Genomic DNA, 23916 nt, shown 5'->3' on the forward strand with positions numbered 1-23916 from the left:
AGCAAAATACCCCCCCCCCCCCCCCCAAAAAAAAGAAAAAGGAAAAGTCCACCCATGTGCATATGCAGTTAGACTGCGCTTTGTACTACACTTGCGCTGGGCACAAAAATAGGGCCCTCCCTGTTTATCAGAAATGTAATCAGCCACAGCATGCGTGCTTTTTACATTTGATGCTTGTGTATCAGTCATGCTGCCACGAGAGGCCAGTTCTGTCTCCAAGGTTTTTCATTGTATTCCTCCATTTTTGATGAAATGCTCAAACTTTGGGACTCTGTTGCTAACATCCGTTAGCCATGATTTGCAGTTAGCCGCAACTTTTCCAGTTACGTCACGGCTGACCGGATCACTACTCCTACGCATGTGCGTCAAGTGCAGAAGGCAGACAACAATTTGAGAGAAAAACAAAGTTTCAAAAAATAAACAATTACATTATTTTTGACAATTTTGATCATTGACGGAATTGTGACAAGTCTGCCAATCTTGGCATGCATTTCGATTTGAAATAAAACCCACAGAGTGGCTAGTTCGAGTGGTGCGATCACATTCCACAATTGAAATTCAGCCACATTTGGCAGGTTAGTGGGTGTTCATGCCAAGCCCTGCCTGCAGAAGAGATGAATAATGCAACTTCATGCGGACCATGCGAGTTGTGGAATATTCCAAAACAAATGCTGATGACCCTGGAAGTATAACTTTTGTTGTAATTTTTTTAGTTTTTTAACTTTGTGCAATTTTTTAAATAATTTTTAAACAAAGCTTTCCATTCTTTTTAAGAAAATAATCTTTTTAATGTTATCAATATTTTAATTATCATATTTCATGTTAAAGTCTAATTTTAGGAAGCAGTCAGAGGCAAAAAAAAAAAGATAATCAGATTAATGTGCAGGGTGGTTTGTTTACTAAAAATGATGTACTGTATTTTGCAAGTAATTTGATCAGGGACGCATGAAATGGGCCAAAAGTTGGGCCAAATTAAGTGAAAACTAAAAAATTTCCCGTGGCACACCTGATGACAGCATAGCACACTTGGGTCCCATGGCTCCATGGTCGGGAGTCACTGGTCTGCAGTAATATGCACGACTTAGTCACACAAGGGAAAGGATTTGATTTCACTTTTTAGCTTATGCGACCGCTGTCAAATGGGATGCAAAGGACATAGTGGTGACTTGGTTTTGACGCTTCCCCCTTTAAGAGCGGCACGGCGGTGTGTCTGTGGCCATTACATCAGGGTGGGGGAAGGGGCACGGCCATTAAAACTGGATTACTGTATTGCCTCCGACAGCTACTTTAACGAAGAGAAGCTGATCTAGGGTGTGCCTTCTCAGCGCACGCCTCATGAAGTCATCCCGTGCATTCACTTGCATGCCATGTCCATCGTTATTCGTAGTGAAGCCAGGGTCACACACACAGGGAAGTTTAAACCCACCAAGTTTCATCGTTTCTACCATTGGTTTGAGCATGGTGACCTTTGCACTGAGTAGAAAAATATTACTGCAAGTCACGTGTGTTTTTGTCCTCCTATTCTTTGACCTCTGTGGCACGTACAATCGATACCTAGAGACAGCACCTTGAAAGAATGCCAATCTTGAAATATTGATTGCATCTGAGATCCAGTACGAATATGCCTCTTTGCTCTCCTTGTGTGCATGCATATCAAATCCACCACAATACACACCAATTTGAAAATGTGTTGCCAAATATTAAATGGCAAATATTTTGCTAATCATCTTATCTTTTAATGTTGCATCTCAGGAACATAGAAAATGTGCTGCGTTTTGGTCAGTCCTTTCGGGTGTCTGTATTGATTGTTTGTATGCAAAAAAAATTCATGGCTGTTCTGTTCGCTGCAGTTCTAAATCAAACATACTACGATGAAAAAGGCTGCCATGTTGTCATAACCATATAGACTGGGACTCGAATGTCACACAATACTGCACAACTCATACAGTTAGGGCGTGTTTGTTAGTCAAAGACTACATCCATGTTCTTGGAAGATGATGACAAGACGGGCAGTACCATTAAAATTCAGAGGGGCGGGACAGTTGATTAGGCACTCTACAGGTCTTAGGCAGCCTAAGTGAAGCCGTCAAGGTGTTTGACTGCTGAGCATGCGAGGAACAAGCCAGCAGCGAAACGATTGGATATTGGCAGCGTGGTTTTTGCACGCGTAGAAGGACGTCACAGACAGTCAAATCCGTTCTGTTTCGAGCTGATCAGACTGAGACGCATCCTCTCCAAATCGGATATGGAACTACCTCCTGCATGTGGTTTCAATCCGTCCCACAAAAATTGGATTTCATGTGCTTTGTGATTGTTCAAACTACAAAAGAGGCATCCACTTTCAATCTGGATGGGCTAAAAATCGGATTTAGGCTGGCAGTCTGAACAAGGCCTTAATCCTCAATTCCGATTTTTTGGTGTGAAATACGTCCTCGCGGCTCATATTTTTACCATCTCATATCTACAGAGGAGTGATGCGTGAGGTGGTAGAAGTAATATTTTGTGAAAATTAACGTTTTTGTTTTATTATGCTAGAGCATACAGAAGGCTTTGATACAGCTTCTGACATGAAGAGGTAGCTTAAAGCAATTGTAGTTTTTATAAAAAATGACCAGCAGGTGGCAGCAGAGTATAAGAGATCAACCACGGCCATGTTGAAACAAGCTCTTTTTCCCAGTGTTTTCACCAGGGATGTGAATAATGATGAGACTTAGCTATATTCTAATGTTAATTTCTGCAAAATGGAGACAGATACAAATATACTTTTCCCCCCCCCCCCCCCCCCCGATGAAAGAAGAGTCTCTAATCTTTCTTTTGGTAGGTGCCAAGTTTTTATAGCAATATAACTGAATATTCTGTGGACATTTCAAAATCAGTAAAAATCCAGTAAAACAGCTGGGAGCGAAGGGAGTTGAAAATGGCTGGCAGAGAATGAGTTAATTAGAAGGTGCAAAACCCTCCAAGAAGCATCAGCATAATTTCATAAGTGCATTTGACTAAAACTATATACTGCACGACGACTTCAAAGTACTTCCTGCACCTGGAAGTCTGCCCATCCATTGGGCAACTGATACCCTTTAATCCAACTAAACACGGCTTGAGCGCTGACTGAGATTAAAGTTGTAGTAAAAAAAACAGATTCAAACTACAGATAAACAAGAAGGCTTGTTTGTTCTCTTCATTCTGCCAGGATTCTTCAATTGCCGAGAATTGAAGTAATTTTAATACCTTAATGCTCATGCCCTGATAATGAAAGATATGCAAATTTGGCACGCTAAGCGGTGTTCATCAAAGGATTTATGGCGCCAAACAAGATGACGTTTTACATTTTTAAAACTTTTTTTTTGTCATAAGTGTAATTAGTTAATACAGTAATGTAATGTAATGTAATTGATTACAACCATAAATAGTAATTAGCTTTCTGACGCCCCTTTGAACTGTCCACAGCTCTTCCTAACACGTAGGTGTATCCTCTTGTATCATGGACCAGATGTCTTGTCTGCTTCCCACTTAGAGTGACAGCTCTGCCTGGTGTTCCCAGTCCACCTGCTTAATGATGCATAAAGTCAGCTCCCTACTTCTTCCCCACAACACACAAAAACACACCCACACGTGCACACAAGTCTACCCTCTCATTCGCTTGACCCCACATCCTCCCTCCCGGAAAGAACACACACACACACACACACACACACGCACGCACCCCCACGCGCGCACACACACACACACGCACACACACACTACTTCATAACTCCTGTCCTCCCCCTCCTCCCACCCAGTTCCACTCAAGGAGGCCTTGAAGCGTAATCCTACACAAACTGACAATGATGCGTATTAGTTACCTCAGCAGGAGTCCGAGTCTGGGGTGGGCCTGTCATGATAATCACAAGTTTGCCAAAAATTGAGCAGAAATGTGTTTTTTATATTTTTATATTTCTGTTCAGCTCTTGGTGAAGTCCTGTGGTGAGATTTTCACACTCATCACAGTAAGAAGTCATGAGGATGTTTAAAATGCTGCTTTACACGTGTTGGATGTACTTTCAATTTGTATGTATGTAAAGTATCATATGTTGTGTATGTAAACACACTGAGTGTGCTGCCGAATATACAGTTTGTATTCAGATTACATTTGAGTCTTAACAGCAAAAACACTTTAGGTTCACCTACTGTATACATCATATTTCAGTAACTATGATTGCCACTCTAGATGTTCAGGTAAGTAACATTATTTATGGTATTGGTCAGAAACTTGCTGATGTGCACATTGTATCAAGAATTGGCATCATTTCTATTCCTGGTGATTCTTTCTGCGCCTCTCATAATGCAATTTGTTTAACAGCCGTAATCCACAAGTGTAAAAAAATAAAAATAATAATAAATCATTACAGTGACCGCATAGAGTGTAATCTCAAATTACAATTTGGGTTATGCACAAAATTTTCATTTAAAACTTCCCTCGAAAGAGCTCCAGATATGACGAGAATATTCCCAAATACAGTACGCTGCCACATTCTCAGGATAGTAGTGGCACCACATGAAGGACTAACAATGGAGAGCAGCTATAAAAATAGCGTTTATCTGTCAACATTCTGTCCAAGTGAATTCACAATTTCACTTTGATGTAAAGGATGTAATGAGATGCGCAAGATGGACACATTAGATCATATTACAGATCCCTATGAAGAACTATCAGCGATGGCAGATAGCGAGAGTGTTTCAGTTCTACAATGACTTGACAATGACTTCTACAATGACTTTCCCTCTCCTTACGCTGGTGAGTGCTTACGATCATACAAAGGCTTGGAAGGTTACAAATTTGTACAATCCAAATTTGTGATTCCCCTTTCTGTGTGGTTAATGCCATCTAAGCTAGCAGCAGCACACAAGGCTTGCACTTTTGTCATTACGCATGTTAGCATCGATTTGGCAAAAACCCCACCGCTGCCGTCACAAAAAAATCTTGTCTATGCTGCTACTGTTGACCAGTTATAAAATTCAACTGTGTAATATCTATAAAACCGGAGGAGCGCAAACGAAGGTTTTCATAACATAAACAAAACAGACTATTTATTTCCCCCAAATTTTGCATGTGGCCACTGGTGGGAAGCATCTGCTAGTTAGCATTTGCTAGCATCCAGTTAGATTCTTCTAGTTCAGTCTCCATGTGCCAAGATCACGTCTTTCGCCATCATTTAGTAATAAATAACTATACAATCAAGCCACATCAACATGACTAACTGATCCAGTAATTGACACACCTGATATGAAGTAGTTGCTATATTTACAATTCTGAGTTTACGTCACAAGTCAAAATGGCGGTCATACTCAGTGAAATGACGCTCTCCGCTCATTGAAGTGAGCATTATTTTGATTTCAAAATGTGATGAAATGTCGTTAGACTACTATAACAATATGCCTTTTTTGTAAGCTAGTCACAGGCAAAAGCAATACGCCTGTACTGGGAGTAGTCAGATAGGAACTGATTGTAGCTATCCTGTGGCGGATACATTAAGAGGTCGGAGACTCCCATGTTAATGTATGGTCAGAATGTGGCATATTGATAAAGCTTCAGTCAAAAGACTACAAGTGCATTCTGACTTATACATGAGCTGGCTCAACAGATATAGTACAACACTGTTTGTTTTCAGCGAGTAAAGGGAGCATTAGCTTTGCATTGCATTGCAGAAAAATCAGAAATTCCAAGATGTCTGGAATTGTGAATACAGCCGAAGACCGCCACTATGAGAAGGATCTCACTTCTCCATCTTGATTGTGGTCCTTTTTATGGCTGCTATGATCCATTGGTGCCGCATTTGGTAGCCTGTAGGATGCTTGCCCCTTCTTTTGCCTCATATTGTTGTGGCACCCTGGTGCACAACCGCTGCCTACCATTGTAGTGTGGCGTGCTAACCAGTCAGCCACCGTGCCGCCCAATTTATATAAAATAAATAAATAAAATAACACCCACACATGTGGGCTGACTAATAGTAAAGATTTTTTTAAAAATAAGAAATTTAGCAAACTGTGACTTATGAGATTTCAGCCCGACACCAGCGCTATGTAGGTGGATGTTCCACCTCCACATCTTTGATAATCCAATTACAAATTTAACAGTGTTTGCGTTTGTAAAATACATGATGAAAGAAGTCCAACAGAACTGTTGTTGTTTTTACAGAACTGCTTTGGAGATCACACTTCTTAGTGTATTTCAGCCAAGTGTAGGTATACACACGTTTTGTGTGTGTTTGTGTTTCCCTAACATCAGGAACTCGCATGTTCTTACTTTGGGCAGAATGTTTGTAATCTCCTCTCAAATGGTTTATGCCACTGAAGGGAACAGATTATCAAGGGTTTAAATGACTCGCGGCTCACCCCCTTACCACCAGCCGCTCTCTGAGCCTCCAGTGGGAGTGGCCTACGTCCATGCGGATGTCTTTTTTGGGGAATGTCTGTGTTTTAGTAATGGGGTAATGTTTCGAACATGGAAACACGTTTACTTTGATTTGATGATGATTTTCTTGTGCTGCTTTGCATTATTACTTTATTACTTCTTTTCTGATGAACCCAGTGAGGTGCAGGTTAATCACAGGGTTGATCTATTTGGTTGTTTGTGGGTCTCTTTGACTAATCTTCATTTGTAATGTTCATTCAGTCAAACGTAAACAAATGATTGTTGATTTAAGAAGGAAAAAAAATCAATACATAAGCTATTATGGATGTTGTACTATATGGGGATGTCACCCTGGGACCCGTATCAGTCAAAATGGCCTATGAAAATACATGTACAGTAACTTTACATTTTTACATTCAACACTGATTCAAATGAGTTTGTCATACTGCCAAAAACATATTGCTGGCTGTTTGCTAGCCAAAGGCTGTGCTGTACTGTATTCGTTTACAGAAAAGCTAGTGACTAGAGCGCAAGTGAGCAACATTTCCTGACATTTACTTAAAATTGTATGTTCTATATGAGAACTTAGTACACCTTTGTACTGTTCTGAAAAACACAGAATACCAATACATGCTATTTTTTTTTTTACTAGCTATTCGCGGCCCACCTAAAATGGGTCATATTTGAGAAGCATTGTTCTTAACTCACAGGTTTCGTTAACTGCTTCTAAACTAGCATGTTTTCATTGCTGTTTCCTGACAGTTTTATCATCTGCTCTGTGAGTATAATGTCTGTGGAGCCTGCGTTTATTGTGGAAAGTGTGTTGTGATGCAATATTGGTATGAAAATGGTAAATTAACTGAGCTTAGTGTTAAATATGAACGTGTTTATGTTGCTTTGACTAGGTGTTGAACAGCAAAGTTAAAAAACAAAACAAGATTGTATTAAATAAACAAGTGCAAGAAAGTCAGTGTTGGTTACAGTTATGTGTTAAAATATATTTTTTGCACAATGGAGGCAGTTGATGGGAATATTTGGTGGCACTATTAGCATGCACACTTGCGTCTTCTTTGCCACTGTTGATATGCTCTAATGAGGTCCACAATCAAGCCATACCAACACATGGCCTTTGTCTCCACTGATTATTCTTGCTGCAGGCTACACCATTCATACAAAGAATTGAACCCCCGCCCCCAGATCTTTTCACCTGTTTCTATTAAGTCACACAAGGCTACGTGGAAACATTTAGCACTGATTGTATGTGTAATTCAAGCAAAGGTAAACCTTTATAAGGGGAAAGTAATAACTTCTTCAGGAGGCGTTAAATGGAAAGAGGGGCCCATCAGAGACTCACAGCCCCCCCATCCGAGGCAGAGCAGCAATGACTTTTAGAATCTGCGAGTCACGCGTTCTTGACCTGTGGTGACTCACGACTGACACGATGGCTCACAGGGAGCTGACAAGAGGAAATACATCACTGCCGTCCCTCAAATAGAGAAGGACACAGCCCTTCTCCCTGACAGAGATGCCATTTATTATTTTATTTCTTGTCCTCTGCTTGGCGGATTTATGTCTAGTTGAAAAGGGGATAGCAGGAGTCCAGTTCATAGAAATCGCCTGACAGCAGTTTAATCTGTTTACTGTCAGGCTGATCAGATGTTCTGACCCTCTTTTAGCTCTCACCGTTCCTAAACTCAGCTATGGAGGAAGATCTGCACTTTTGTTTTACGGTATACACTTTTCTGTTGCTGTCCAATTTCCTTTGGATTTGAGACTCGATGGTCACTCCATTAGACGCATCATGCACTGCAACAAATTATAAACATTACATACATCGCATTATCAGAATGTTTGCCTTTTCCAAGATTATGTTGACATTTCTAGTGACGGAATGATGAATTAATCTGCCCCTTTTATGTAACTAGGTTGATTACCACCTATTTGGTATACTGTAATATGTTGTGTAGCATAAATTTGGTCAATTGCTTATTAAATTAAATATTAATTGATTCATTTTAGATAGTTTTATTAGTATAACAGATGATAACCTCGGTAAATCAGTCAACGAAGGATGCTACACCTTAATAGTTTGTGAGTACTTTTTCTAGCTTTGTGGTTAATGTAAATTGTTAAAACACACACAGTCCACAATCAGGTTTTGATTAAGATAAAAACATTTTTTAAAAATCAGCGAAAGAGGAACAGTCTTAAACAAGGTGATTGAATTTCTCTAATCAGGCAAACGTGGGACCAAAAGTTAACCTAACCTCTCCACCCAATTGGAAGCACCAATTTAAACAATCTGGTTAATGGCTGCAAGATTGCACTTGCAGATGGTCTGGTCTTTGGTCAGAGACGTGGAGAGCTTTGCTTGGATTGGAGAACTTCCGGGGGATTCGTTGAGGAAGAGATGGAAAAAAAAAGTTCCGCATGGAGAGAGTTCGTCAAATAGCCCTCACGGCCCAAGGATTGCAGTTCCACTCCTTCTGGAGTCTGATCTGATCGCTGGTGAGGCCATTTTGTCCGGCTTCAAAACGCCTTTGTCGGCCACTTTCACGGTCTTTGAGTCTTGCAGCGACCAATAAGTGTTGTTCACGCTGAGCCTGTCGTGTTGCAATGGCCGCCGAGAGGGAAGCGTGAGTTACCATGCAAAGAAAAAACAGGAAAAAGGAAAAAAAGTGAAGCGATGCTCTTAGGATTCCCACCACTAAAAAGGGAGGAGAAAATGGTGGTAACGAGCTGGTAACCACTTGTGTCGTGGCTTCCAGACAAAGAGCAAGAAGAACCAAAGAGACCAAGAAACAAAGGAGGGGGGTGACCAGTGTTTTGTAAATTGTTGTCTCTTCTGGAGTCATCTCTCACACACAAGCTCGTGCAAAGTTACCGGCTAACACCTCTTTGAAAAAGAGAATTTAGTGAATTATGAAAAGATTAAACTTTGGTCCCATCTTTGCAAAAAAAAAAAAGAAGATGTGTGGGCTTTTGCTTGCGCTGCTGCACCGTGTGCTACACACTGATGGCTTGTGGTCTGCTCCTGGCAGAGACGGCTCCTTGAGATGGTGTTTCCTCACCTGGATGTTCTGTACTCAATCTGAGGTTATTTGGTCATTATGGTTGGTTTTATATCTAACCTGAGTGCGTGTGTGCTTGTGTGTGTGTGTGTGTGTGCCCTGGGGGAGGACGGAGTCGATTGTAATCCATGTAAAGCCATTTGAGTTGCATTCTGTCTATGAGAAATATTGTACAGATAAAGTTTGATTGGTTGATTGTTTTGAAGTATATCTCAGTAGCAGTTTTACCTAATTGTAAACTGCTTTATATATAACAGACATATTGTTATGACCTCAGTCAATAAAAAGAGTGTTATTTCCAGTACAAATTGTGCGAGACAAATTAACAGGATTATGCAAAATCTACCAATTTGGGTCAAAGCCGAAGCAACAAAAATAGTGCAGCTTTTACTTTTGATAATGATGCTGGTATTTTTATTTAACCAAGCTAATCCAGCAAGTGGGGTTGCACAAGAAAATAGCTCACGGCACGTGGCAGTTATCACTATGTGTATTTACGCTGCCTATGTTAAAGGGCTGGACTGGAACTGTATTGAAAAACAAAACAAGTTCTGTGAACTTTGTGGAGGTCGGTGCTGTTCTGCTATTTTCATAAAAGCAGTTTTCTTTTTAGGTCTCATTACATTGTGCAGGAGCAGTGTTGCCACAGTTACCCTAAAAAGGAACTTAAAAACCTAATTCCAGTGAAATTGGAACGTTGTGTAAATAAAAACAGAATACAATGATTTGCAAATCATGTTCAACCTATATTTAATTGAATGCATTACAAAGACAAGATATTTAATGTTCAAACTGATAAACTTTGTTTTGAGCAAATAATCATTAACTTAGAATGTTATGGCTGCAACACATTCCGGAAAAGCTGGGACAGATGGCAAAAAAGACTGGGAAAATTGAGGAATGCTCATCAAACACCTGCTTGGACGGAACAGTCCTCTAATAAATATGACCACATAGGTCGTTTTGATTTGAGTTGCCTAATTACGACCTAATTATGTGTTTTAGTTTAGCGACCTCTATCGGCCATGTTGAATAGCCCCTCTGGTTGGAAGACGAGTGTTTGTCTGACTGAGCTACTTGGCCAGTGATTGTGTCAGTGTTGTCTAGTGTCTACATGTTTTGTTAGTGTTCACTACGTTTTGTAGCAGTCTACAGCCTCACTGTACCTTTTACTAACCTCAACCAGTAGTGTCCCATGTAAAGACATAACGTGTACTGTACAACCTCACTGAAAGCCTTAGCTAACCCCAAAAATTAGTTTTTGATGGCGAATTGACATACATGTCAACACTAAAAAATACACTAAATCCATCAACGGCCTATTAGCTCACTAAGATAAACGTTCATCTTCCGGTCAGACGGGTCGTCTTCAAGTCTACCTTTTGGATTTTTTTAACATGGCCGATAAAGGTTGCTAAACTACAATACGTGACACTTGGTCGTATTTTGGTGCATGGTAAAACGACCAATATGGTCGTCATTGTTGGAGGACTTGTTAGTTTGGAACATCCCACAGGTGAACAGGCTAATTGGAAACAGGTGGATGCCTTTGATTTGGTATAAAAGGAGCTTCAATGAATTGCATATTCACAAGTAAAGATGGGGTGAAGTTCACCTCTTTGTGAACAAATGAAATAATAGTCAAACTGTTTAAGGACAATGTTCGTACAATTGCAAGACATTTCAGGATTTCATTATCTACAGTCCATAATATGATCAAAAGGTTCAGAGAATCTGGAGAAATCACTGCCTGTAAGCGGCAAGGACAAACACCAACATTTAATGCCCGTGACTTTGGATCCTTTGTTCCTAAAGAAATAATATGCGATCGGGAGAGTCACCCTCCCCTACGCAGTTTCATTCACCAAACGGATACCAGAGTTTTGATCGTCCCTTTAGGAACGCTACAGAGACTTAACTTGCTTTCTTTATAGTCGTTTGCTCGGCAGAGAGCCAGCCGCCATTCTATGTCACTACGCAGTGACTATGTTGTAACGTAAATAAAAATGGCGGTGTACATCCAAATAAAGTTTGTACAAAATGTATCAAACTGGAAATTATTTTTGAAAAATGTATAGTTATGTTAGCTCATAGTTATGTTAGTAACAACCAAATAAATAATATAAAACTTTTCATTACAATCAAGGTTCCTTTTAACAATGTTCCAACTTCATTGGAATTGGGTTAATATAAATGTTTTTAAGTTAACTGTATGACCCTGATGGAAAGTACAGCTCCAGTTCATAATGCAGATGCAGTGTAAAAAAAAATTGGGGGCCCATCATCCTTTTTTTAAGTTACAAAAGTGGTAAGATGTGTGTTTATTTCAGTCTGCGGATCTGTGAAGTTGATGGGATGTCGTTGTGTATGACAACTTGTCCTCCCAGCAAACCTCAACAAAAGACTTTAACATCTGTTGTGTTTTTCAGAGTTGTTTGGCGACATCATGTTTTTTGTGTGCTTTGAAGAAAAAAGATGGTTACCTTCCTCGCTGCAGGGGTCAGACAGCACCCGAATATGCCTTATGTCCCGCCTTGTTTGATTGAATGTCTATATGCCTAATCTTCGCTCTCCATCTGTCAGGCTTGTCTGGCCCACGCACAAACTTGATCCCGTCTTTTTCCCATCCGCCTCTCCCCACGTGGCTTCAAATGGGCTTACACATAATGACTTGTAACTAACAGGCTGTGTAATATGTTTCCTTGACTTTATGTTTTGTTTCCTGCTCCATTTTGAATTAGTCAAATATGATGTTTTTTGGAACCATGGCAAAATTGTATTTGCAGAAGTTTGCTTTCCTTTCAAGGAGCTTCAATTGGGCATTAGCAAGGTTCTGTGAATCAAGGAGGATGCGTCACGCTTCTCTCGTCACCGCGTGCCCGCGACAGTGGGATCTGGGCCCGTTAGCACAATGATGCATGTTCAACAGCCCCCATCACTTGGGGCTGAAGAGTCAGACGTTACGAAGCACTCGCAGCCATACACTGACAGTGTCCCTCTGTCCTTTGTCTCTCTGCATTATGGTCCTTCTCCTTATTCCCCGTGTCTTCATTTCGCCTTGCAGCCTCATGTTCCCTCATGCTTTATTCACCTGTCTCCTTTTGTTTCGTCTTTGTTGTCTTAATGCTCAAACTTTTGCTTTTGGCTGCTGAGCGTGTAAAGTCGAACTAAGTGAACTACTTCAGTGGAGCTATTTTTGGTGCATGACCATCATGTGGCCTGGATGATATTAACAAAGGCATCTCATTAGAATAGTACAGTATATCCAATGCTTTATGTTAATCATATTTTACACTACAATGCATAGAGGTAGTTTTTGTTTAAGAGCCACTTCAGGATACTCACACATATTTTGTGTATGTGTGTGTGTGTCCTAATCGGTATATGATGACACACTGGTGTTGTCCCTGCAGCCCTTACTGAAGTAGACTAAAGTGCTCTCCATGGGAACATCTGTCATAATAAAGTGTTAGCTCATATAAGTCTAAAAGCAATGAACCCAGGTACTCGCCTAATTCATCAACTTCAACTCACAGTGAGCTGGCTTCTTAAAGAGACAAATGTGAGCTATAGAAACATTAAATACATCATTTATTGTCCTTTTAGTGGTTGTTAGAAAACATTAGGGATGGGCGCGTACCGATAGCAGGTATCGGCGTCGGTGCCGATACCAGCTTTATTTTAAGGTATCGGTACCGTTTGTAGCTGTTTAATGATCAGGAACTACAAATTAGAAATGAAATGAATAGAAAATAGCCATTATTTCATGACATTTTAAGGAAAAATACGATTTTGGTATATACAGGTCTTTCCTTCAAATTATCTTTTTTGGAGGGGGAAGAATCTTATTTACTAGTGGTATCGGTATTTGGTATTGGTATCAGTGACTACTCAAGAGTTGAGTGTCAAGTCAATCTGAAAAAAGTGGCGCAGAAGAATATACGTCACTCACAATGCTGTGTTTGCGGAAGTAAATACATATGGTCCAGCGTGTTAGTGCCACAGACTTTTATAAGTCCGTCGTCGGGGCTCATATTTTTACCATCTCATATCTACAGAGGAGTGATGCAGCAGGAGGTAGAAATAATATTTTGTGAAAATGAGGCGAGCCTGGTCGGGCGCCTTAGCTCACGGAGACCTCTTCTTTTTTTCCACCCCTAACGATGACGTCGCGTCATTGCCGCACGTAAGACAACTACAATTTTTTTTTACAGGTATAAGTTACTTTTGCACCATATTTACCTCAGTAGAAATGAGCCGTCTGCGTGGCTAAATTACCAATATCACTGCCACAAATGTCATCTTTAGACTTCATGTTTTAAGTGGGATTAAATTGAAGTCAAATATAAAGTCACACCTGTTACTCGAAACAACTTTGCCAATTCACGTACATCCCCCGAGCCGAGCGGAATTCCCGGATGCGTCAAGCATAAATCAAGCTTAATGTCCCCACTCTCGCAGAGCGCATATTGGATTTTTGATGACGTCGAGGTCGGATATATGCGACCTGGCCGTTCAGATTGTGGTCGCATTGCAATAATTTGGATACGTATCCAATCTAGGACCCCATATGAAAGTGACCCAGGCCGGATATGAAAAAATCTGAATTGAGCCGTTCAGACTGACATAAAACAAGTCAGATACAGGTCGCCTTTGGGAAAAAAATCTGATCTGGGTCGCAATTGTCTCATAGTCTCTCCAGCATGTCCTGGGTCGTCCCCGGGGCCTCCCGCTGGTGATCCTCATGTATGAAAAAGGATCAGGTCTGGTTGGCTCAGTCTCCCCTGCGAGAGCCCTCCTGGAAGGAACTTTGTCACCTCCTTGTGGTTCCGGGTTAAGTTTTCGGTTCGGCTGTGACAGGAGCCCTGGAACGTGCAGTGTGTGCTAATGACACGAGTTTGCTAGCCTTGCCAGGACCTATGCTCCGTCAAACTCTGTGGGGGAGCTGCTCTCCCGGCCGCACCTCTGTCACGTGCTGTGCAGAACTTTCGGCCTATGTGGGGATCTGGAGCTCGTCGTCTCTCATGGGGGCATATCACGGACGCCCGTCCAGGGGGATTATACTCCCCCTACTTCCTCATTCCAAAAAAGACAGGTGGATTACGCCCTATCCTGGATCTGAGAGGTCTCAACCGTTAGCTCAGGGTGTTACCCTTCCGCATGCTGACTACGTCGGTCGGCCGTGTTGAGAACGACCGCCCGAGGGGAATGGTTCACGTCAATCGATTTGAAGGACGTCCCTATTACTCTTCAGCACAGGAAGTTTCTCCGCTTTGCCTACAGGGGTCGCCACTGGCAATTCAGAGTACTCCCATTCGTGCCGTCACTCTCTCCCAGAGTGTTCACACGTGTAGTGAAGGCGGCCTTTGCACCCCTGCAGTCCAGTGGCATGAAGGTGCTCCCTTACTTGGACGCCTGGCCGATTTGCCCACCGTCCAGGGCTCAGGCACTCCAAGACACGCCTACGCTTCTACATCATGTGTCACGACTTGGACTTAAGGTCAACCTGGAGAAGTCCTCTTTCATTCTTTCTCAGCGGACTGTTCATCAGAATGTCATTGGACACCACCTCTATAACAGCGCGGCCATTCCCACTGAGGGTCACACAGCTCAGTGCACAGTATAAGGACTACGACTTTGGCTTTGAATCGTGCTGTACAGCAATTATAGTTTTGTGTCATGTCTGGACTTGATTTATCATGATTCGGATGCTGTTTGATAATTACATGTGCACATTTCCGAGATTCTGAATAATTGATGAAGTTTGCTACTGACCTGTTTAATCCAGGGCAGGAAGAAAATACTCTATTTTGGGCCTAAATCTTATGCAAAATTCATGGACTATTTTTCACTGCTGTCAATGTTTCTTGTTATTTCTCTATTTTTGTACCGCAAGATATGCGCTTTGTTGTTTTCACTGAAGAGGTTGCTTTAGGGACACGGTGAGTGTCTGCCAGCCTTTTTGTGAGTGTCTGCCTTTTTCTTAAAAAAAAAAGTGCTATTAAATTGTAACGGCACTGCCATGACAGGCATGACTCAATATATTGCCCCAAAAACCAACAGCATCACTCATGATAAATCATTCAGAGAACAGCCACAAGCGAGCGCAATGTTTTACTTTAATCTGTCACTCTCAATAGTTGCAATATTAGGGCTTTCATGCACAATTCTACACTTAATATTTATTTTCTCAGAGGATTTACCGCACACTAAATAAAAAACAATAAAAAATTATGTGACTACATGGCATAATAGCATTTATAAGACAATGATGGCAGCTCAATGCATTTTTCTTTTCATATTGAGAGTTGACAAATTTTTTAAATGAAGTAACTTGGACAGCTTTAGTTTGTGTGTGTTCTGCACATTTTTAAAACTGTTAAAAAAATATATTTGACCCCAGTCCCCACAAATATATGTTATTTATTTATTGTTATTTAATTTATTACTGCATAATTGTGTCACAATGACTCCTTGCACAACATGAATGCTTTTATTTTGTTAAGTTCAATACGGATTTGCATTGTAAAATGACCGCAACTTTACTGCATGATGAACCAGACACAATCGGTGTGCTCTTTTCATATTAAGAACTTTCTAAAAAAAATGTTTTACATGAATTAACTTGTGAACTTCTGCACATTTTTAAAATGGTAAAATACAACTTGACGCCAGTCCCCACAAATATATGCATTATTATTTAATTTATTACTGCTAATTTGTGTTATAGTGACTCCTTTGAACGCAGTGACGCTGCTTTACTGCAACAAACCAGAAGACGATATCGATGTTACACATAACTAGCTATTTTCACACCGGCGCATACCGAGTGTGTTCTGTCAAAGCAAGAAAGGTGGAAGTGCTACACAGTCCAAATGGCTCCTCCACTCGAACATTATGCCCCTTAAACATTGTGTATTGGAGCTCCAGTGCATTTCTATTGGATCATTTTTATGTGGACTTTTCTGCTGCATTGCGACTGGAATTCCTTTCAGTAGAGGCTTTCCAGATAAGGGGTTGTCAGTAATCAAGCGTTAAAAAAATTGGTGCCGTATATACTGTGTATATATATATATATTTATAATTTATTTTAAGTACCGCTGATACACCCTCCCAAGGGGGGCGAAATCCGCATTTGACCTATCCCCTGAGGGAGCGGTTTATATATTAGGGGTGGAACGTTTTTTGAGATGGGTGAAAAAGGGCAGGCCATGCCCAAAAAGGGGGCGGGGCAAAATTTATTAAATGTAATCATATAAAACGCGTTAAATCACTACAGAGATTTTTAGGGGGGTGAATTTTAGTGCTGACATCATCTTTACATAGAGACCTTTCATATAAATGTCTATGTTCATCTCAATTTCATAAGTATTTTCGCTATTCGATGAGAGTAAATATCCATAAAGGAGTGGTAGAGTGGTCGTCTCCCATCCAAGAGGTTGTGGGTCCGATCCCATGCCATCGCGATCACGTTGAAGTATCCTTGAGCAAGTTACTGAACCCCCAGTTGCTCCTTATGCTGTGTCATCGGGAGGTGAATGGGTAGTTGAATGTAAAGCGCTTTGAGAGCTTTTTAAGGTGGAAATGCGCCATATAAATGAAGTACCATTTACCATAATAAATCTATAAATATAATCTTTTTTTTTTTAGATTTAACATTCAAGCATCGTCACTGCAACATCAGGTTACTATCAGTGTCAAGCATCATTGCCTAATAATAGAAGGCAAGTGACCATTCCATACCTTACATCCATCTGCAGGCTACCCTGCTGACATTCAGCCCAATTACTCACACGTGCTTGACTGTCACCACACCCAACAGGAAATGATGTCCTTTAAAAGGCATCATGTTGTCTTCCTTTGATTCCGCGGGCATCTCTGTGTTTTTCTCTTGAATATGCATCAGTTCCTGCTGGCAAACACTGTGCACTGAAGATTTAAATCATGGTACTGAGCATTGCGGTGAATCTGGGTCGACACTGATGCAGAGACATGAGGTTGTTTAGTCTGGAAGCTTCAAGTTGGTGAGAAGCATTGTCAGTTCTGTTCTGTGTTTGTACAGCACTATTGATTTGCCCTGGGATTGCAGACAAGAAAATATCAACATGTCAGAAAACAACATCAACATCATTGCACTCTCGTTCTCTTGCAGGGTAACGCCGTCAGACGGAGAGACGTCACCCTCTGGTGTTCCCGATTCTTCAGATGGGCCTTTAGGTGCTACTGGGGGTGCTGGTGCTATGGCCATGCCTGCCATGTCTACCCTCTCCCTGCCCATGAGCCAGGGGAAACCTTCCTTGCGTCGAATCAAAGGTCGCATTCACCGCAGCAAGAGCCTAGACAGCATTGATCTGCTTGACGCCAATGTAAGTGACAATGTACACATTCATCAATTAGGCTCAGGGTGTCTTGAATGAAAATAAATCTTAAGACTATCAAGACATCCTGGAGCAAAATGAGCTGCTTAGTATCATAGCATTTTATAATACTGTACAAGTTCGGAAGTGCGTGGTCCTATGTCCCCTCCCCCTGTAGTACTGACGGCGTGACTCAGTGGTAGATTGGTCGTCTCCCATCCGTGAGGTTGTGGGTTCGATCCTCACCCCTGGTGACCATGTCGAAGTGTGTCCAGAGCAAGACACTGAACCCCGATTTGCTCCCAGTGGACCTGGCAGCTCCCTACGTGGCAGCAGATGACCACTGGTGTGTGAATGAGTGAATGTTAGGCTTTGAAATGCGCTTTGGGCACTATAGCTAAAAAAATAAAAAAAAGCGCTATATAAAGAGCAGTAAAAAATTGTGGCTCCCTCCAGCATTAAGTTGCCTAATGGACTATTCGCAAAAGTCCTCATATAAATACAGTACTAGTGGACAGTGAAAGAAACTGACTAAAGTGATAATTGCAAACTCCCTCTTGGGCATAGTATGTAATAATTAGCGCCATCTAGTGGTGAAATTATAGTTAATTCATTTCTAAAAACACTATTTATTGAAATAAATAGTGTTTTTTTAGTTTTTTTTTATTAAAATAATGTGCACAAAAACATGTCCTATCACAGCAACATACATTTTATAATCAGCAATTATTACATTGCTGGAGCCTTACCTAATAAAAGGCTGCCATGTTTTGCTGCCATCTTCCTGCTACGGATGCCCAAATGACAACTTTGCGAATATAGTTAACGCTGGTGGGCCTGCAGGTGGTCGTCGCTGAGTCCCGCTACTTGCAGCCCTCTGCTTTGCTCTCAAAAGCTTTTACTAGTTTCCTCTACTGCTATATAAATGAAGATGACTTGACTTGATTTGACTAGCCACTCTTGTTAGCCGCTCGATCCATCCTATGGCTTGGCTAACTCCCACCAGCCGCTCTTGTTAGCTGCTCTGACTAATTCCAGCTAACTCTGTCTTTCGGTGTCGCTTGCCGGGGTTCTCGTCGGCTGCCAAGTCACTGTCGCTAGCCGAGATGCTCCCTCACTCACACCAAATAATAATATTGGTGGTAGGCTTGTGAAGTTTGGTTTCTCTGAGTCACTGTAGTTCACGTCCTTCGAAATGCATGCGCTTCGGCTGTATTCTATTATTTGGCGACATCTAGTGGTCAACTTTTACACATTGTACTTTAAGTGTAACACTTTATATCGTAAAATAAATAAACCAGTGATGTTCCCAGTAGTTTTTCTGTGTCTGGAAAATAAAAATAAAAGACAGCATGCAATTATTGTGATCAGCATTGTCATCACTCATATGTGCATTCACTGCCTCGCGGTACTCCGGATCATACGCACCAGGTCCAACTCCAATAGTGCAGGCCAGTCTGCCAGGTTATGGTCACAGAATCACAGCGGTAGCTTGAGATGCCCATTAAATTGAAAATGTCTTTTTCTACGTTCAACCGATCATCTACACTCATCACAGCCACACACACACATGTATGACACAATGACCTTTGGTTATGCAATGTTTCTTAGGCTTTCAGATGAGCACACAACACATTCCATATGCCTCTCTCTATGACTGGCTTACTCTCATAAAAAGTATTAATCTAATATGTGATTGGATAAGCTGCTTGATGCTAAAAAGCCTGAGCAACTCTGGGATTGTCCATTGAGCTGCACTCTCTCCACCAGTCAATTCATGCCTGCTTGAAAGCGTGCTCGTGTGTGTGTGTTTGTGTGGCGATGAGGAGCCGTTTTGGGAAAGCCACCAATGGTTTATGGGCCCCCAAAAAAGCATGCCAAAATGCGACTAATGCAAGCTTGCTGAGGCTATTTCTAGTCAGTGGCTCTGGACCATATAGGATACTAGGATACAAATACATCTCTCTCCCTTACGACGGCCAAGCATAATTTTTTTTCAAACAAACCCCTTATGATAAGTAAAAATATTGGATCTAGGCTTCCCCCCTTTGGAGCCAGGCCTAGAGGCGGGACTCGAAGGCGAGCGTCTGGTGGCCGGGCCTTCACCCATGGGGCCCGGCTGGGCATAGCCCAAAAAGGCAACATGGGTCCCCCTTCCTATGGGCTCACCTCCTGTAAGAGGGGCCAAAGGGGTCAGGTGCGTAGCGAACTGGCTACAGAAGCTAGCTCTTGGGACATGGAATGTTATCTCTATGGCGGGGAAGGAGGCCGAGCTGGTGTGTGAGGCAGAGAAGTTCCGACTAGATATAGTCAGACTCTCCTCCACACACGGCTTGGGCTCTGGTGCCAATCCTCTCGAGAGGGGTTGGACTCTCTTCCACTCTGGAGTTGCCCACGGTGAGAGGCGCAAAGCAGGTGTGGGCATACTTATTGCCCCCCGGCTTGGCGCCTGTACATTAGGGTTCACCCCGGTAGACAAGCGGGTAGCCTCCCTCTGCCTTTGGGTGGGGTGGACGGGCCCTGACTGTTTGTGCATATGCACCAAACAGCTTTTTTCGAGTCCTTGGAGGGTGTGCTGGAGAGCGCTCTCTCTGGGGACTCCCTCGTTCTTCAACGTTCACGTGGGCAATGACAGTGAGACCTGGATGGGCGTGATTGGGAAGAACAGCCCCCCTGATCTGAACCCGAGTGGTGTTCTGTTATTGGACTTCTGTGCTCGTCACGGAAGCAGAGTCTGAGGTGGGCTCTCCTATCTCTGGGGTCGAAGTTACTGTGGTGGTTGGAAGGCTCCTTGGTGACAAGGCCCCGGGGGTGGATGAGATACGCCCAAAGTTCCTAAACGCTCTGGATGTTGTGGGGCTGTCGTGGGTTACACGCCTCTACAACATCGCATGGACATCGGGGACAGTGCCTTTGGATTGGCAGACCGGGGGGGTGGTCCCCCTTTTTAAGAAGGGGGACTGGAGGGTGTGCTCCAACTATAGAGGGATCACACTCCTCAGCCTCTCAGGTGAGGTCTATTCAGAGGTGCTGGAGAGGAGAGTCCGTTGGGAAGTCGAATCTCGGATTCTTGAGGAGCAGTGAGGTTTTTGTCCCGGTCGTGGAACAGTGGACCAGCTTTGCACCCTCGGCAGGGTCGTCGAGGGTGCATGGGAGTTCGCCCAACCAGTCTACATGTGTTTTGTGGATTTGGAGAAGGCGTTCGACCGTGTCTCTTGGGGAGTCCTGTGGGGGGTGCTTCAGGAGTATGGGGTACCGAGCCCCCTGATACGGGCTGTTTGGCCCCTGTACGACCGGTGTCAGAGTTTGGTCCGCATTGCCGGAAGTAAGTCAGAGTCGTTCTCTGTGAGGGTTGGACTCCACCAAGGCTGCCCTTTGTCATCGATTCTGTTCATAACTTTTATGGGCACAATTTCTAGGCGCAGCCGAAGCGTTGAGGGGTTCAACGATTGGTCGCCTGTTGTCTGGGACGATTCACGACCATCACGACGAAAGTCTAGCATGTCAGAATTTTTGCTCGTCTTGTCGCACAATGTGACATACCTACGTCGTCGTCCTTTTGGTTCCACAGCTTTGACCAATAGCGAGAGGGAGCGAAACGTCAATCACACACTGACCAGCACGTTCTAGCTACTTTTTTAAATTTTATTTTATTTATTTTATTTATTTTATTTATTTTATTTATTTTATTTATTTTATTTATTTATTTCTCCCCTGGATATCTCATGGGACTTGGCCAGACAGGTGAACCGGAAAAATAAAAAAAAATACCCTGCTGCGGCGCTGCTTCTTGAGCTCATATAGCGCACGCATTGTGCACATTTGTTGCCATTTAATATGAGCAACACATACTCTAATAATATCAAAAGTCACATTATTTTTTATTTTATGGACGGGAGCCATTCACCTCCCAACATTGCCATCGTCAGGCAACGGCGGAGAAGAGAGAGAGGAGAAACGGCGACGTGTAGAGTAGCCTACAAAAAAAAATTCTGACTGTTCTAATATTTTTTTTAAAGTATGATTTGGACATAAGTAGGGATGGGAACATCTTTGGGACAGACATATACAGTATCTTTTTATAGAAGTCGGGCTGGTCTTTTCTCCCCCTCGAAGGGCGGTTCAGAGTAAATGCGTGTATCAAATGCACTGTACTAAAACAAGTCAAATACGAATAAATATTTAAGCAGTCTAAATTACACAAATTATACGAACACAATATAATATTCCAGTGTTTGATAACTACCGAGCAGGGAGCGAGAGCATTGCGCTCATGTTTATGTAGAATGGCACGGCCGCGTGCTCCATTCATACAAACGCACCCTTCCTGCCGCTTTTCTTGTTCCGCCTCCCTGACAACCAGTGCCGACGCGGTGCTCTTGGCATCACAGCACGTGATGATCGGGTGGTGTCTTGTCGGGTTCCATGAGACAGAACGAATTAATCGGGTAATCTGGCACGCGACTGTCGTCAAAGACAAAAAAGTCGGGTAGTTGAGCATGGCATTACTGATCCCTATCAGCTGACTAACACTAACCAATCAGAAGCTAGCATCCATCCATCTACTACCGTTTATTCGAGATCGAGTCGCGGGGGTAGCAGCTTTAGCAGGGATGTCTGGACTTCCCTCTCCCGAGCCACTACAACCAGATCGTTCCCAGGCCAGCCAAGCGACATAGTCTCTCCAGCATGTCCTGGGTCGTCCCCGGGGCCTCCCGCCGGTGAGACATGGCCTGAACAACTCTCAGAAGCTAGCATACTTTAGGTAAATGCAAATGAATGACGGAGAGCAGCAGATTTGACACATCATCTTCGCTACTTGTACAAAAAAATACCAAAATGTATAAATATGTAACTAATCATTCTGAAAACATGAAGTAGTAAATGAACATTCTAACAAATAAACTTAAATTATTATTTTTTTGGTCATGTATTTTTATTGGCATTTTGGAATGTGTACAGTGCTACATTCAATATTTAAAACTTACATTTAACAACAACGACACTTACACAAGCATATGAACAAAAAACAATGAAAAAAAACAGGTTGACACACTACCACCCTCCCTCCACGAGAAAGAAGACTAATCAACCGTCCGAAGACTGTGTATTCACTTCACTGTCGCTTCAAAGTGCGAATGCCCAACATGATATAGTTAATCTCTGTTAAAGCAATTGCTATCTCCTTATTTGAAAACTCGACCGAAAAGTATTGGCACAAATATCCGAGTAGTACGCTACGTGTATTTCCCGTAGGTTTATGATTTTTTTCTCGTAAATCTGCCACTTTATAAAATCGAAAATTTGCGAATTGTGACTTTATAAAGAGTTTTTTTCTCTGAATATTGCCCCCTTCTAAATATATACACACACACATATTGCTGTCGTACTCCCTCCTCTGCAGATGCGTTGATAAACCTTCAAACGTAATGTTTCAATATACATGCCCGTTCTTCCTCTTTGTGTCGGGTGTGTGTGTGTGGGTGTGTGTGTGTGTGTGTGTGGGGGTGGGGGTGTGTGTGTGTGAGCTGGCTTGCTGCGTGTTGTCTTTATTTGAAGCCGCCTGGTTGTCAGTGGCAGAGTCAGACTTGTTGTGACCATGTTTAAGAGACAGCATTTGCAGTCAACACAAATGAATGCCAGTTCACATTCACTGATGTGAAGTAGGGTCGAAAGTGGACAGAAGTTGAATGGTGGGGGGAGGGGGGTGTCAATTCAGGGACGTGCTCCGAGGTGACACAGCTCTGCCACCCTAAGTGATGTCATAATTACTCACATAACGGCGACTGTATTAGGAGTCGCACAACTACAGATTTTTTTATTCAATACTAATATGATCAAAATCGAGTCGACATTAACCAGTTACTGATGATGTCATCAATCATCATTGTGGAGCAGTAAAGTAATGGATTAATGAAATAATCGTTAGTTGCAGCCCTAAAGCTAACAATTAAGAGCAGCTTCTTGATGGTGCGATATTCTGCGATTTACATCTGATCCAATTAGTCGACTAATCATGACTACGGTGACTATTCGACTAGCAAAATATAAAAAATCATTTGTGGCATTCCTATGGATAAGAATTGCTATTGCATAG

The 23916-nt window shown here is 42.2% G+C and overlaps 1 protein-coding gene across 9 annotated transcripts in view; it reads left to right on the forward strand.

Moving 5' to 3' along the window:
* tjp1a (tight junction protein 1a) overlaps positions 1 to 23916 on the forward strand; it is a 129137-nt gene that overhangs the window by 4946 nt on the left and 100275 nt on the right. For all 9 annotated transcript variants that reach the window (XM_086072321.1, XM_086072325.1, XM_086072326.1 and 6 more), the window contains exon 2: positions 17615 to 17828. In XM_086072321.1, coding sequence (XP_085928447.1) covers positions 17615 to 17828 — 214 coding nt within the window. The remainder of the gene's footprint in view (positions 1 to 17614; positions 17829 to 23916) is intronic.

This window comes from Leptonotus elevatus, chromosome 3, assembly GCF_054856555.1.
Source record: "Leptonotus elevatus isolate MCC_2025b chromosome 3, RoL_Lele_1.0, whole genome shotgun sequence".
NCBI lineage: Eukaryota > Metazoa > Chordata > Actinopteri > Syngnathiformes > Syngnathidae > Leptonotus > Leptonotus elevatus.